The sequence below is a fragment of the Halichoeres trimaculatus genome, unplaced genomic scaffold (assembly GCF_033239565.1).
Source record: "Halichoeres trimaculatus isolate MK-OKI-2021-1 unplaced genomic scaffold, fHalTri1.1 fHalTri1_scaffold_6, whole genome shotgun sequence".
In the NCBI taxonomy this organism is placed as follows: Eukaryota; Metazoa; Chordata; class Actinopteri; order Labriformes; family Labridae; genus Halichoeres; species Halichoeres trimaculatus.
Genome location: NW_027437184.1, coordinates 15,390,739 through 15,407,725, shown reverse-complemented (window position 1 = coordinate 15,407,725; position 16,987 = coordinate 15,390,739). Strand labels below are relative to the sequence as shown.

Genomic DNA, 16,987 nt, shown 5'->3' with positions numbered 1-16,987 from the left:
AATAATAATAATAATAATAATAATAATAATAATAATAATAATACAGCCTACTTTTTTTTCTTGTACAAATTAATTAATCAATACCTTAAAAACAGATCTGGTCCGTCTTCCAGTTTTCTTTAATACCGTGTGATGTAAAACACAAATTATCTAGTATTATTGTTGTAAATAGAAATTTTATCTTGTTGTTGTAAAGTAAATGAGGGCTTTAAGGGCAGGTTCAAACACCTGCAAGAAACTCTCCATTTCCCAATCTTTTTGCAGGCTAAGTACTTCTAAAATTAAGATCCTGAAACAATCCCTGACTGTTGGAGGTTGAGAACACTTCATCTTTGTTGTTGTCTCATATTTTCCAGATTTCTAAGCAGCTATTTAACCTCACATTAGGTCATTTTTATTACTGTTGTCACCATGTTTCAAAAGCTCAAAGAAATTAAAACATAAACCATGAAACACAAATTCAAAACTAAGAGAATGAAAGACATGAAAAACAAGAATATTTAATATATAATCCAAAGACAAGACAACAGGGCAACAAGGTGTAAAAAGGCAAAAAAGGAAATAAAGGATTTTCCCAAAGAGGATCCTAAAAAAAAAAAAAGAAAAATAACGCAAAATGCTTTAAAGAAGAAGAAAAGAAAAAAAAAACAGTGACCCAGGTGTTCACCTAGCACTTTGTCCAGTAAAAGTACAGATTTCAGAGCTCAGCTGCATCTATAAATTCACTTCTGTAGCATCAGAACTTTCCCAATAAATACAACTATATCAATCAATGTCTTGTTTAAGCTCAAGCTCAAGTTTTGTACCAACAATAATAATGTCCATGGTTGGGCAACAGATTTAACAGATGAATTCCTCAAAATTTGCAGCACTAAAACAATGGTTTCCAGTTCCTTTGGGAGGGTTTGTGAATAGAGAGTTAAGTGGGATATATTGAATAGCAGACTGTCAAAGTCAAGTTACAGTGAACATCACACATTTAAAACCTGAAAATTGATTGACATGTTGTTTTCCCCCTAAAAAGAACAAAAAGATAGAAAGAAACTTCAAGTTAGTTTTAAAAGCCCACCTGAATATATGTACACCGCACTGTGCAGCTGTTAAGATGACACTAGCATTGTTTTGCAAGCATGAACCTGGCTACATTTTTCCACTTTATGAAATCACTCAGAAGAGAAATCTGAGGAGAAACTTTCTAAGGGACCTGAGTGGAGTGCATTTGGCATATGTTTTGTTGTTTTTTTTCTAAATCAATATAATGATTAAGGAATTTATGCAATAAATTGTCAAAAAATTATGTCTTCACTACAATGCTTGGTTGTGGTTCCCCATCCAGGTCCATCAAAGGCTGCTGAAACACAGCAGTGAAACATTACTATATATTTTTCCCCTACTTGTGCATCATTAAAAATCTAGTCCCTCAGCTGATGTTGATCTCCGTCAGTGGAGGTTCATGATGCTTTGATAAAACAATAAATAATATCAGTAGATGAACGGCAGGCTCACCATAATTTCCAAAGTCCTGGTAGAGTCCTACTGTAGGAACTTTAGCCTTACTCTTTGCATTATGTAAAAAAGCTTTAAAAATACAATTCAAATATACATAATATAAATAAAGCAATGAATCCACACTGCGCTGCAGGACACACAGTCTGTTCACACACACCACCAGAGCCTTGCTGGGGTGAATACATAGTAATAAATCCTTCTGTCTCGTGAAGATGAAGTTTGCTCATCACTGTGCATTTGTAGCAGTTCTGTGCTGTCACGCCTGGCTTCCCATCTCCCACCTCATTGCAGTAAAGTCCATGTCTGTGAGCGTGACAGTGAACGGAGCCTCCACCCTTTCAGACGCAACGCGATCCTCCGCTCTTACTGCGCTGTTCAGGTTGTTCACCCGCCAAGAATTCAAGGGTCGAATTGATTTCTGGAAACGCTGGAAATAAGATGAAAACAGTCATTCACTTTCACGTTAAATCAGTTTGAGCTGTACTGTTGGTGTGGCCGACCACCAGACCTCACACTGATGAAGCAGTAACACTCACGTCTTTCAGTGTTCCTGTTTCTCTGCTGATGGCCACAACGGCCCAGATGAGGATCTGGAGACAGCAGGTTGTTCCTATGCACACGCCAATTGCTTTACCCCATCGGGGATACACATAAGACCCATAGTGGAGTGATGTGTTGTACATCTCAATGAAGATATAGGTCAGGATGAACTACAGCCGGGAGAGAAAAGGTGCAGAGTGAGCAGAGGAACACGTCACAAAGCCACAGAGGCAACACAGGAAGAGCAGAGAAATGCTTGCAGGGGGAACTCAGATTGAATGTCAGTTTCTCCTCTTTCATTATTCATCACAGTGGCTGAGTAGATCTCAGTTCATTTGGCTTCACTTCAAAGTTGTGATGTTAGTTTTGATCCCAAGAGGGAAGTTTAATAACAACTGGTAACTGAGTTCTTATTTTTCTTCCTTAATCCAGTCATTCAATACAACAGTTAGATTGTACAGTGTCTCAGCCTTCATCAAATGACCCTTTGTCTGAAAATAGATGCAATAAAAGACAGCATCAAATTGCTGTTTCTATAAAAATCAGCCAAGTGGTGATTCTGCTTCAGGTGACAGAAGCAGCACAGAAAGGGAGTGATGTACCGCAGATTGTGTAACAGATACAAACATTACTTTGAAGTTATTCAATTAGCTTTAGCCCAACAAACACAGATGAACAGAGTGTTTCACTTCTTAACATTGTCATTGTAATTTTCACATTTCACCATTCTATGTAATGAACTATTTAGCTTCACTACATTCTTAAATCAAAGGGCAGTTCATAACCATTAAATTTCGATGAAGACCTATATACTTCAGTTCTTTTCTGATTTCTTCTTAGAAAAGACATCAAAGAGCACAATAAGTAGATAAAACATCCATCATCCTTGTTAGTGACCAGCTTAACTTCACCTGCATCCCACCAATAGTAAATATTTATATCAATATTAAAGTGTAAAATTACCAGCAGCAGAAAGGGAGTGAAGACTACCCAGCATGCTTTGAAGTAAAGCAGCACTTTGCTGCACCAGGGAGGGCAGTGGCAGATCATATCAATGATGTCCTGACAGAACTGGTTCACTCCTGAGAGAAATGCACACGAAAAGATGTAACAAAATGAGCAAACACCAAGAAATCAGAAATATAACATATACATCATTCTAAGATAAAAAACAAAACATGTTAAAAACTGGACAACTAATGGTTCATAGCTGTCAAAAAACATTATGCATCCATTTCTAAAACAGAAACTGGTTTTGATGAGTAACCTGCACAGCAAGACAAGTTTCTCTACTTTAAAAACTTATTCAAACATCACGTGATCTGGATGACAGGAGGAATGAGGAGGTGTTAGAGGAGTTTGATGAACAGGTTAGGGTTTATGAAATGGTTCACCATAAAAGAAGGAGATGCCGATGCACATGAAGAGGGCGATGATGATGAGGCCGAAACTAGTGCTGAAGGCGTCTATGAGAGTGAACCAGTAAATCCCACCCTGTGGAAAGGATGGGGGAATGTGAGAATGACCACAGGGAAAAATGATGCATTTGTAGCTGAATTTATCAACTAATCCAGCACATTTAAACACACTCACATCAGTCACCAACAGGAGACCCATCAGGTAGAAACAAAAACACAGAGCGCCCAAAAACAACGATTTGTGCAGCGAGTTCATTCTGAGATGTGGAAACTCATCCAGGACGGCTGTAGTGATTCCTTCCATGTTTCCAAACTGTGATCAGTGAACACAACATATGAAACATTGACTGGTACATCTTTATTTCTGCACGTGTGTTGGTGTTGTGGGTGTGTGGCCTTACCAGTGTGTCAATCCCAAGCATAAAAAGCATGAGAAAGAACATAATGGACCAGAACACAGAGCCTGGCAGGAGAGCAAGGGCTTCTGGGTACGCGACAAAGGCCAGCCCAGGACCTAAAGAAAAAACAGGAGTCTCAGCAAAACATAGATATAAACTTTATTATGAATTAGAACTTGAAGTTCAAATTATTAGATAATTCAAATATTAAAAACATGATTGAGTTGTTAGAATAATCAGATTCCTACAGATTTGTTATAGAGTTAAAACAAATATTGAAACATTATTCGGATAAGAATAGGTGGAAGACAAAAGTAAACAAGCCAGACTGATTGCCTGGATTAAAGGTTTACAACTGAAATGTAGAGAAAAAGTAACCTGTATCAGCCACTTCTCCCACGGGCACTCCCTTCCTATAAGCCATGTGACCCAGGATGGAAAAAATTGCAAATCCAGCAAAAAAGCTGGTGGTGCAGTTCCCCGTGGTAATAATCAAAGTGTCCCTGAAACCAAAAGAACCAGGGTTAAAAGACTAAATCTATCATGGCTGCAACAACAGAGCACATGTGACGGCAGAAAACAAACTCACCTGATGACATTATTGTCAAATTTATTGTACGAGGCCATGGAGAGCAGACCGCCAACTCCTATACCTAAAGAGTAGAAGATCTGTGAGGCTGCATCGTTCCAAACCTGCAATACACCAGAAACATGCTTCAAACAACCAAACGTTCTCCTTGACATGCTCAGAAAGATGACACAGATGTGGGTCCTTTTTTGATGAAGATGCAGTGCATTCTGGGTATTTACCAGAGAGAAAAGCTAGTATTCATTTATTTATCTATTCATTTATTTTGTTGTTTATTCAAACAAACTGAAAAAATTAAACAAAAATAAATCAGTTCAGGGGTATACAGTTATATAATGCCATACAACCAATAAATAACACATCTCATGAGTCTGAAAAAACTGCAGAGAAGAGCTAACATTAATTACCGGTGATACATGAGTGTTTTTTTTTTAAAAAGCTAAAAAACTATTATGTCTTTTAAATGACATTATATCCTCAGGGAGTGCTGGGCTTCCTGTGCATACAAAGACTGGTGATAAAGGACTTCTAGACACTTGTTTTTCAATTTGGTCTGACTAGCGGTTTCAAAAGCAAATCTCCTTTAAGAGGTGAAGATCAACATTTTGTCTAGTTTTGAAGGAAATTTGTACATTCTGCCAGAAACACCAGTGTCAAGATTATAATCCAGGCTAAAAATGCTGGCAGGAAAATAAAAAAATAAAAAAATCTACAGTTACTGACAAGACGGCATCAAAATATTTCCTAGCTGCCATCATACATACCTGTGCATTAGCTAATCTGCTCCAGTCTGGAGTGAGGTAGAAAGCTACGCCCTGCAGAGATCCTTCCAGCGTCGCACCTCTGATGATCAAAACAATAAGTACAAAGTACGGGAAGGTTGCGGTTACATAAACCACCTAAAAGCAAAACACAGCGCAGACACATTGATTACGCCAAAGAGATATAAAAAGAAAGAGCAGGATACTGTGTGTCTGTGTCGTAGGAGCTAACAATAATACCCCTGTGTTGACTCACCTTGCCAGAGCTGCGGATGCCCTTGAGCATACACAGGAAGATGACGATCCAGGCGGCCAGCAGGCACAGAGCCAGGGGCCAGCGCACAGGGCCCGGGTCGTGGAGACCCTCACTGTGTACTACACCAAGCACACGCTCACTACAACGAGACACACAAGTTAGAAACAAAAATGTAAATCCGTACAATCCTTACACACACACTGCCACACTCATTAAGTTTAGGGTTGGGCTGAAGTGTTTGTTCAACGGTGAAGGCGCTTGTCCAGTGTTTAAATATTGTACCTTGCAGCTATACGTCGATAAAGCTTAAGTGGATTTGCAACCTTTGTATTTCTATTGATCTATTACATGAGTGCTTTAAGAAAGATCTGAAAAAGAAGAATGACATTATCAGACGAGGTCCATATTTATCTACATGTTCCACGTAAGTGAAGCATTAAAAACATTGCCCACGCCTTTGCAGCGTATAATATAGCACATTTAAAGCGGTTATCTCTAAAAACTGCAGTTCAATGAGATTCTTCTATTGGCACACAACAAGCCAAAAAATGCAAGTTTTTACAGCAAAAATAAGCATTTTTGCAGTCTGGTTCAAAAAACAGTTTTGGTCTGAGTAATTAATTTTTCTATCAGCGCACACTGTACAGGGGATGAATTTTTTGTTACTTATTATTTTCTAAGCTATTAATCTTTACCCCATCCAATGTCAAATGAAAATGGGTTAAGTCAAGCTTTTTGAACCCACCAACACTGGGAATCAAAACTCTGTGATGGAAACAAATGGGTAAAATGACAGACATAAAGTATGCAGTCTGTGGGTTTTCTACTTAATCATGCTTCTTGAGATAACATAGGATAAACATGGGTCAAGAGTTTCTGAATAATAAAATCTGAAAAGCATAGGCAGCAGCCTGTACTTTGGTCATTTGACAAAGCTTTAAAATATATCAGCAACCATATTTCTAAATGTCTTTGTTTGAATAAGAATAAAGCTATCACTTTTGGTAGAGAGAAATGTTGTTTATGTTTTATGTTTGTTTCTTAAACTGTAAAGTCATGTCAAAAGCTAAATTCTAGTACGGGTGAGACACAGTGTTCTTCATAATCAAGAAAATAAACTTTGTATACTGGGTGTAGTCTTTAATGAGCTTGTTAAGCTTTTTCTTATTAAAAGAAAAAAATAGGGTTTTCATCCAGTAGTGAATGTTTGAATGGAGGGATAATGCAAGGGGGCAGGGGCATGGTTCAATAGAGAAGCGGCCTCTCAGTGCCTCTGAATGACGCATTGAAGGGCGGCTCAGTGATCGGGTCAACAGTCTGACCTACATGCTGCAGCCTGCCTCTGAGGCCTTTGGTTTGCTTGCTGCATATCAATAGATTTATATTTTTACTGATGGCTGGCAGAGGCTGTGATCAAGGTGTTGTGACTCAAAATGGCAACTTTCAACAACATTGCACAACCTTTAATGTGAAATGTAAGACCAGGGATCTAATAATTAAGATCAGTGCTCTGGTGAAAAAGTTTTTCCATCATGATGATTAAAAGTGTGTTATTAAAACATCAGATTTAAATGTAGGTGTCATAAAGTTAAAGTTATACCCTCTGGGAAGCTGCAGCACTGTACATTTTACAAAAAGAAGTTGTAAATGAAGGGGGGCGCACACATGTGAAAATACACACTTACTTCCAGAATATTTCAGTGGGACTGAGCCTGCTGCTGGAGCTGTTGCCAGTGGTGCCGTTGCTGCCCCCACATAAACCTGCATTAGCTATAGCATCACAGGACCAAGGGAGGGGGCTCTGAAACGAGCTGCCCAGGTAGTAAAATGTCCAAGCTATGATGACGTTGTAGTAGAGACACACCAGAGTGGACACACACAGCATCCCAATGCCAATACCTTAAAAAAGAGACACAGGGGTAATTAGAAGAGAAACAGGAAACAGACTGAATTGCAAAGACAAGGTGTGAGTATCAGGTGTGTATACAGGTAACAATGAATTCCATAATGTAAGAAGTGGTACATATATCTTTGTATTTATGTATGATGAAGTCTTTAAAGGTCCCATATTGTGCAAAAATCACTTTATTAAGTCTTTTAGTGAAATTTCTGGGTCTTTGGCTTTCCGCCCAGCCCACAAAATGTGATATTTAATGACAAAGCCTGTACTTAGAAGTGCTTGTGAATGTAAAATCCTGACCTAAAACAAGCTCTTTGGATTTTGGGGATTTGCCGACGTCAGCGATTCCCTGTTTTGACCAATCAGGAGCAAGTCTGACCCTCCCCGCCCACTGCCCTCCTCGCTGCTGGAGTTTAGTTGTAGAGCCATCGCTGCTTTGTTTTTGGCTGTAAACAGCCACATAGTTCCATGCACCAGCTTCCCATCTCGGAAGAAGACAAGACTAAGTGGCTAGAGTTCATTTATCAAAAAAATGTGCCAGCTACACTCAGTAAAACTGTATGCCGACTGCTTTTCCAGCTTTGGACAGTACAACAGAGAGCTAGCGAATAGACTGGTCCTGAATCCAGGCGCATTACCAACCATCCGCTAACAAACCTCGGACCCTGGAAATGAGAATATTTTAATTGCTGTGTGCTGTGGAGCAGATGTAAGAGCTTTTCCTCAGTGTACCCCTGTCTCCATGCTAGCTTCAGGATGCTAACTTTAGCTGCGGTCAGCCTGTTGTTTTAGGCTGTAATGTTACGGTAAACGAGCTTTGCTGTTTTCCAAACATCGCGTACTCGGAGCTCGTGGCGCCGCTCTCAGTGACGTGGAAGAGCGGGGCGGTATCAACAGTGGCTCATTTACATATGAAAGTCACGCCCACTAAATCAGACCGTTCTGAACAGAGGGGCTATGAGAGCCTGGAAACAATGCTGCTGTTCTTGATATATTGGCTTTTTGGACCAAAACATGTTACTACCATTTTATGAAGACATCAGTGATCCATATTAAACTGCAGAAAAGGAGCATAATATGGGACCTTTAAAGTACACTGCCTCCCTATGAAAATAGCATTCAAGATGCTAAATGCTGCTTCTCATAACCATCAGTGCCTTATTTCCTGGTGTTATAATCAAAGGGACTCCTTTTTAGAGGTCTTGTAACTCAGCCAGCTGAAAATAAACCTGCATTATGATTAAACCTGCTTTTCCGGCTCTATTTTTGGTGCTTGAACTGTTCATAGAACTTATTTAATCAGATGTGCATAAACAGCAATTAAGTCTCAGGGCTCTCAGGAATGTTTAGGTAAGCCACAGGATGTAAAGCATTGTTTTGGCAAACTGACGTGAATGAGTTGGTTATTTTCCTGGATAATAATGCTGAATGACTGCTGACACTAGTATTCTATTGTCAGCTTGGGATCCTGCTTACCCAGATCACATCATGTGATTCAAACTGGATTCCTAAGATGAATGTAGAGTTAACACAGAGCTGTGATCAGATTCTTCCACACTATTTCTGGCTGCTGGGCTTTATTACACGCCAGTATCAATCCACTCTAACTCCGACTTGTCATCTTAAGCGTTTTGAAGCTTGTGTCTTCAAATAACAGGATGCTTTACAGTAAAATACAGGTGCACATTACCTTTGAGCAGAGGGCAGCATTTCCACACTGTGATGGGGCCAGCTGCTCCATACTGGCCCAAACTTAGCTCCATGAGGAAGAGTGGGACGCCAGTGAAGAAGAGCATTATGAAGTAAGGGATGAGAAACACACCTGTAAAATAAGATGGAAAACTACCAGCTTAGGGAGAGATGACATCTACCACATGATTCTTTGAGCAGCTACAGTGGACGGCCTGTTGAGGCAGGTTAGCTTATAAGCTGTGAGCAGGAGGCAGCCTCATAGACAGATGTAATTCCGCTTTACTGTAAGTCAGGCTCTGACATGTTTGATTTTAGGTGAATATGTACTGGTTTAAGAATGGCAGACCTTAAGTCTGATGTGTATTCCAGGAAATTGCTGTCTCTTAGGCAACACTTGATGTTTTAGCCTTCAGTATGGAGGGCTGCTGCCTGAGTGTGCAGAATAAGCCAACCTGATTAGATGAATAGCGCACACCCAAGGGCAGGGCAAAGAGTGCCTCTTGCCCAAATGAGCATAACAAATCATTACAGACATACATCCAGGCATGTAAAACTTTTGAGACATCAAAGGGAAGGGAACAAGGAAAGTTGTAGACCTCTCACCTCCTCCATTGCGATAACAAAGGTATGGGAAACGCCACACGTTCCCCAGTCCCACGCAGTAACCAATGCAGGAGAGAAGGAACTCGTACTTCCCTCCCCACTGTTCTCTTGGGATAACCGGGGCAGGAGTGGGTGTAGGGCTGGCAGCTCGGGAATCAAACTCTGGCTGTGGTGCAGCCGGAGCTGTCGGGTTGTGTCCATTTTGAGTTACGGTGTGCCCGTTGGATTGTAATGAGGTCTGGAAGAAGTGAAACCAAAAAAGTGACACCACCATCAGAGGAGTTAGCAAGGTCATTTTCCTTTTTATGAGGATGTGCATTATACATAAGAGCGCACATATTATAACCAGATCATATGATGACAGTATAATTCATTATTGTTGACTTCATAATCAAGACAAAACGTTAACTGGTTTGAGCTCAGAGAAACTGTAGGAAGTCTTTCTGTGTGTTTGTGTGCAACATGATTTGTGTTTACCCTGTCTGACGGTCTCTGTATTTAAAGTAAGAGGCGTTGAAACCACCAAGTACACCTTTCTTCCTCTTCCTCTCTGCAGGCCATCCATCTCTTCACAACAGAGGAACTATTTTATCAGGCCAGGTCATAGTGAGGAAGTTGGATGAAGATAACAACACAACTTCTGCTTTATAGGCCTTGCTGTCATTGATATGGTTTTAAATATGTACAATCACTTATCACTTATTCCTCTGACACAAACAAAGCAACCCTGGATTGATTTAAATTACACTCATGCAAGAGAGTTGTTTGTTTTATACCAAAGTTTTACATCCTGTGTCTCACAGAAGAGTGAAAATGATTGAACAACTAAACATATGGCAGGACTGAGGAATCCAGGAAGTCGAGGTTGTGCATAGCTGTGCTGACAAGATAACTTAACAGAGGATTAAGGTATATCAATAGCCACACAGCGTAAAGCAGAGTGACTGAAAAAGATTCAGAGAACTTCATGAGGCACGGCACACAACAATAGATTTTCCAAAATCATCTTATATAAGAGCATTTGAAAATAGCAGCACAATAGGCATTACTTCACTATTTTTAACAGTCACGATAACAGGAGACTGGAGATCTAATATTACACAAACTCGAGAAAGAATAGGCAACTAAAATAAAACAATAAACTCAACTAAAAATGTTGGTTAATATGTTAATTATCTTTTAAAATATGGCTGTAATTATCAATATTTATAGCTCAGTGGGCTTTCAACAAATTGAGTATTCACTCGTGATCATTAAAGAGGACTTTCAGTGACTCTTTGGTAGACCTGACCGTAAGACTCCAATCACAGTGCAGACGTCATGACGCTGGAAAGGTGAATTTTACCTCAATACACCATCAAATTGCAGCCCTATAACATCATGTTCTGTATGTTACACCTGGGAAAACGGTGGGCAAACACATCTGCTGAGTTAGTACACGGGGTTCAGGCTTTTATCTCCTGTGTCCACAGTGTATCTGTGTTAGTTCAGCTGAAGCTCCGGAGATGGGAGGGAGCAATGTGGACAAACAGGTTTGACTGCCTCATCTGAAGACATTTTACCTGATCTACCTCCGGGACTGGAAAAAAAGTGAAATTAATCACACGTCAAGATGTCCTTTTCCCCCACGTGCCTCAAACACCACACAAAGTGTAACGTTTCGTGTAGAGAGGTCGAATAATAAACCTCCGGTCCTACCTGTGCTGTGTTTGCGGGGCTCTCGAGGGCTGCTTTGCCGCTTTCGTCCTGCATTTCCCCCGGCACAGGTGGAGCTTCACCGGCCTATGTGTCAACCGTCCACATTTCACACGGGAAAGTAGCCTTCAAAGTACACCATGTTGTTGTAGTTTTGTGGCAGTTACTGAAGTGTTAACATCCGTGGTTACAGACAAGTGTAACGCGTTCAGCAGGGAGACCTCGGCGATGACGGAGAGGAGGCAGGCTGGTGGTGGGCGGTGAGGTAAAAGACGGAGAGGCTTGGCGCAAGGGCAGAACTGATACGGAGGAAGAGGAAGCACACCTCCTCCTCTTCCCCTCCTCCTCACCTGTTTCTGGCTTTGTTTGGTGTGAGATGAGGGCAGGGTTGACATAAGGATGTTTTGGGAGTGGTTAATGGTAGAGTTGCCTGGCATTAACTCCTTGACTTTGGTTAAATGCTGTTTCCTGGTTGAAATTAGATAGATGTAGATGTGGTTATCAGTGGAAAAACTACAACGAGACACCTGCTTATTACAGAAGTAGTTTAATGCAAGCTTAAAAGAAAAAATATCAACAAGAAACAAAAGGGGGAGCCAAACAATGGGGTATATTCCATAGTTTTTGAGGGCCATGATTGGACAACAAGTGTCTACAATGTGACGAGCAAAAGTGGAGCACATGAACTTTACAGATTAAATTGTCATTCAGGATAGGGGAGACCAGGTATGGTTGTCACATGGGGAGAGACGTAACACCACCAATTCCACCAATAAGGGATAAGATGGGAGTCATGTGATAATTTCAATATTTACCCACTTCCACCCTGATCACACATCGTGATTGTCAGGGCTGGAAACAGGTGCATGCAGATTCTAAAAAGAAAAACTGATTTTGAGGTTAGAAAGTAAATGTTTTGACCAAGATTATATTTTGTTTAGTACTTGTACTATTCCAGGTAAAAAAAAAATTGACTTACATCAGAAAACAACAATCCTTTCAACCATCTACAGCTTACAGCTTTTACAGTGGAGCACAGTGACCTGCGAACATACAAACCAAACAGGTGCCAAAACTGACATCTAATAATGCTTTAATTAGAGGTGTCCCAGTCCGATATTGATATCAGATATCGGTCTGATATCAGCAAAAAAACAAATATTGGTATCGTATCAGAATGCATCTAAAATCTCTGATATAAGCAGTCCATTCCAGACCCTGCTCCTGCTGTTTTTATTTGATTTATTTAGGTTATTTTCTGGGTCTTCTAATTTATTCTTTATTTTATTCAATTGCTTGTATATTCTTATGTTTAATGTTAACATTTCTGTTACCCATTGGTTAATGATAAATGGGTAAGTTTTTCCTCATACCTACTGTTGCTGACTACTGCTCTTTGTTTGAATAATATCTCTTAATCAAGCCTTTTCTAACATGACAGACATACCACAAAATAAGTAATAAAAGTATGCATGTTTAATGCTGATATCATATAGGATTAATATCGGTATCAGCCAATACTCAATGCTGCAGTATCGGTATGGTATCGGAAGTGAAAATGTAATAATATCGGGACATCCCTAGCTTCGATCCATGTCATTCATCCCTACTACTTTGTGTCTATGTAAGTATTTTGATTTTTTTTTTTTTTTTTTTTTGCTTAATTGTGTTTTAGCCACTGGTAGCCTCTAAAAACAAAATAAATATCTGTTTTGAATAGTATTTTTCACAATCGGCATTTATTTATGTATTTGTTTTAATTTTCTTTAGGTGACCTTTAAGACGGGACCAGGTTGCAGGAGCAAAAACAATGAAAGCACTTTGACCAAAAACAGAGCAAGTCCAGAGAGTGACAAACAGAATCTGTAGGGTCTGTACTGTCAACCTTTGGGCTCATCAAGTATAAATAAGGTATTAGATCATCATTTGATATGGCCCTATAAAGAAAGCTCTACCACTGCAAGACAGTCTTCGAATTAAAAGCCATCATTGCATCAACTTGTCTTCATAGACTTTTAAATTAATAAAACAACCTCAAAAACTCAACCACTTCATAAAGTGTCTATTTTAACACGCACACACACACATACACACACATGCACACACACACACGCTCACTGACATTTGAGTGACAAAGAAAGAGATTTTGAGGTGTCACATGTCAGTAAGGGAAGCTTTGGCTAATCTGTTTGTGTGCCTCTTGGAAGGAGAGAGAACACACTGACACACTTCTCAGGCTTCGTCAGGTGTAGTCATTACTGAGTCTCATTGGAAAACAATCAACCACAAACATTTGACAAAGTGAGAATCCCAAAATCAAAAATAAACTTTAACTAACAGGTTCAATTTACAAGAGGGGTAAGAATGTGTAGTTTGCTAATAAACACACTGAACATAGGAACTCCTGTGTTAGAGCTTTAACATTGAAGCCAGACAAATACATGACATCTGTCTGTAAAGTAAGAAAGCAAAAAAAACGATGAATATTTATTCTTATCCCTGGTGGTGTGATGTTGAATACCTGCTTTTCTTTCTTAGAAGCAACTGTCTTTAATCCAGGTAAGCTCATGATGCTAAATCCATCCAATCTGTTGTGTGTCTATACTTAACAGCCCTTCCCAGTAAATGTGGGTCAAAGATGTGTAGAGAAGCGAAACAGTCACTGCTGGGTGAAGGAAATACTGCCATATCTGGAATCTTTCGAGTTGTTTTAGATGTTTGTGTTGTTTAATTTTGTCAGAATCTTGCCTGGCTATTTCTATGCTGGAGGACTGAAACATAATCAGACAAGGACTTGAAGAAGTGAGAAGATTTTAGGACTTGACAGAGAAAATGGAGGTTCATCAAAGCCAGTTTGAGAGCAGTTGGGGTCGGTATGGCTGCCACCAGCATCCCGTGGAGTTCGACACTGGCTCAAATCTTCATTCTCTCTGTAACGAGTTGAACAACAGCTCAGTGGGAAAGGAGAAACACTCAGATTCATTCTCTGGCATCAGCATTCACCATGGACAGGCTAAAGTGAAGACTTGTCACTCATATGTAATGGATGCGAGAATAAGACTTGAGAACTTAAAAACAGGGAATAAATCACTGCAGCCTTTTTGTTCTGTGAATGGGATGTTGAGCAGCCATAATCATCAAAAAGATCTCCTGAAGAAGGATCAGCCAGATGCTCAAGAGTCAGCTTTGGATTTAGTAGAGCTTCTTGATGTAGAGCAGGATGTGAAGAATGAAGAGAGCTGGTAGGTACCACCAGGGCTCTGAGATTTGGTTTATGATGTTAAGTTTAGAGAAGTATGCCTTTGTTTTAATACTCAACAGATCAAAAACACAACTGATGTAGTGATAAGGACATAATATTAATCCACCAATGAGTACTTGGCAACAATGGCAAACCAGGACCAGAACAACTTGACTTGTTTCTGACACTGAGCTGATATGTGGTAAATAAAACAAGCCCTCTTTCTTATTCTTACAGGTTATACGAGTCTCCAAAGAAGCAGGTTTTTGACGAGAAAACAGAGTCAGCTCTGACATGGTGCAGACAAGTCCTGGATAACCGCAGTCCTGAGGTGGAAGCAGCATGTCGTCAACTAATGCACAGACTGGATGACAGTAAGCTGGCAGCTCAGAGTGACCCATTTCCATTTCATATATTGATCAGTTTGGCAGAAACTGTGATATAAAAAAAATAATCTTTTTTGACCACAGGCTAAAATTTGATCAGGACAACATCATAGCACACAAAATAATAGTTCAACAAAGTCAATCATACATTCACTGTTGCAGTATTTACCAGTGTTTCTTCATCTCTCTCACACACTCTGTGTTTTCAGGATCAGGCAGCCACTCCTACAGACGTCCTGCACTTTTCCAACATATCACTAATGTCACTGTGGGTCCACCATTGGATAAAAGCTCTGACAGCAAAACTCAATATGCATCTGGCACTTTAGGTAAAGTGATAATAAGAGCTTGTTTTGAAGGTTAAAAGAAAATACAATAATATATTGCTTTTAAATTGTTGTTGATGAGCAAAAGAAATCTACATGGAGAAATCTATGGAAGCCCTAAGTGGATATTTTTTTACCTAGTTACCCCATAAAACTTAGTCTTTTTAAGGGGGGAGGGTGGATTATATTCTTGAGATCTGGATTTATTGATCTCTTAATCTGAAGAAAAAAATGCTAGTCTTCCTGCGATATTGGTTTCAGGTTGATTTCTTAAGGCCTTCACTCGAATGTTTTGTATGCTTGAGAAAAAAAAGTGACGGGATCTGTTTTCCTGGGGTAACAGTTTCCAAAAAGGTTTCCAAAGATGTGGTTTAGCTATTTATTTCTTGAGAAAACAACACTGGTTTTCAGCTTGTCCATTTTATTTCTCAAGATTTCAACCAATTTTCCACATTTTCTTTGAATAAAAGTTTTCCAGCTGTAACTATTCAATTCTTCTATTGTCTTGAAATGAAACTTATCCCCCCCGTAATAATATATTTTTCTGGTAATCTAGAGGTAAAAACATAACAACTTTTTCACCTCGACAAGAATAACTTGAGAAAAAATAAATACAATTTATGGATGCATGTCTGCTTAGGGCCTCCATAGTTATCCTGTTTTTTCTTATTGACACATTTCTTATTAAATAGACTCTGACTGTATGTTATCATTAACCTGTTCAGATAGCAGAAACTTGAGCATCTCAGAAGACTTAAAAACCAAAAGCTACAGACTGCAGGACATCACTGATGTTCGTACGATGGCTCGCCTGCAGGAAGCTAGTGAGTAGAGAAGACAGATTTGATCGACTTTGCACTTGATACTCTGGCGAAGGTCTGACTGAGGTATTTTTGGTCCTCATCTTTCAGGTTTGAGGCAGGACTCCGTTTCCACACCAGCCACTGCTTCACCCAAGAAAGACCATGAGTCAGCAGTACTGTTTCCATCTCATTCTGACGCCTCCTATGAAAACACAAATGACTTCTCTCCAGGAAGTAAAACTGAAAATGCTTCTTCGTCTCACTGGCAGTCGGGTCTGTCAGCACAGAGCACCACTCCGTGTCAGTCTCAAGCACCTGAAACTAAGCAGGGTTGCCAGAGTCCACGGCTGGCCAGACTTCAGCAGCAAGTCACACAGTTTAAGCTGCTAAAGCTTGCTCAGAATCAAGGTGCACTGTGCATTCACAATCTTTAAACAATGTCTTTATTTCTGTTCCAAAAACAAAATAACGAGTACTTTTTTTTGTCCACGAGAGGCCTCACTAAGTTTCAGCACTTTCATTACTAAGAAACACGACCACAGAGTTAATTTATGAAATGTTTTTTCAGAAAATCTTTAAATTTTATATCTCATTCCAACTGATTAAGTTAATCTTAAGTATGTTTCCAAGCTTTGCAAGAGATCTTATAAACTTGTAAAGGTTTTTTGTTTCAATGTGTTGACCATCTGTGACTCTCGCATGTTCTGCAGCAACATCAGCAGACAGAACCAGATCGCCTCTTCGGACCAGCCTCCGCTCCCTGCAGGCCGTCAGGAACAGCAGAAGTTTAGACATCAATGATGATGACTGCCAGCCTGCTGACCCAATGACTCACCCACCATCAGGTTTGGATCCATCACATTTAATACA

At 39.8% G+C, this 16,987-nt stretch overlaps 1 protein-coding gene across 1 annotated transcript; it reads right to left on the bottom strand.

The window, feature by feature from the left end:
* Nucleotides 1-57: 57 nt before the first annotated feature.
* On the bottom strand, nt 58-11,706 carry slc6a7 (solute carrier family 6 member 7). Its single transcript, XM_074673177.1, has 14 exons — nt 11,365-11,706; nt 9,667-9,904; nt 9,062-9,193; nt 7,157-7,370; nt 5,472-5,610; nt 5,219-5,353; nt 4,455-4,558; nt 4,244-4,368; nt 3,869-3,981; nt 3,643-3,780; nt 3,444-3,543; nt 3,013-3,131; nt 2,046-2,219; nt 58-1,936 (listed from the first exon to the last, which is right to left on the bottom strand). Exons 1-14 carry the CDS (start codon nt 11,416-11,418, stop codon nt 1,766-1,768), a joined length of 1,956 nt encoding a protein of 651 aa, XP_074529278.1. The 5' UTR covers nt 11,419-11,706; the 3' UTR covers nt 58-1,765.
* Nucleotides 11,707-16,987: the final 5,281 nt, after the last annotated feature.

Coding starts and splice junctions, on each gene's coding strand:
- slc6a7 (XM_074673177.1), bottom strand. CDS start 11,418: ATGCAGGACGAAAGCGGCAAAGCAGCCCTCGAGAGCCCCGCAAACACA. Junction 4,369..4,454: donor TTTGACAATAATGTCATCAG/GTGAGTTTGTTT, acceptor TTTTGGTTTCAG/GGACACTTTGATTATTACCA. Junction 1,937..2,045: donor AAACAGGAACACTGAAAGAC/GTGAGTGTTACT, acceptor TCTTATTTCCAG/CGTTTCCAGAAATCAATTCG.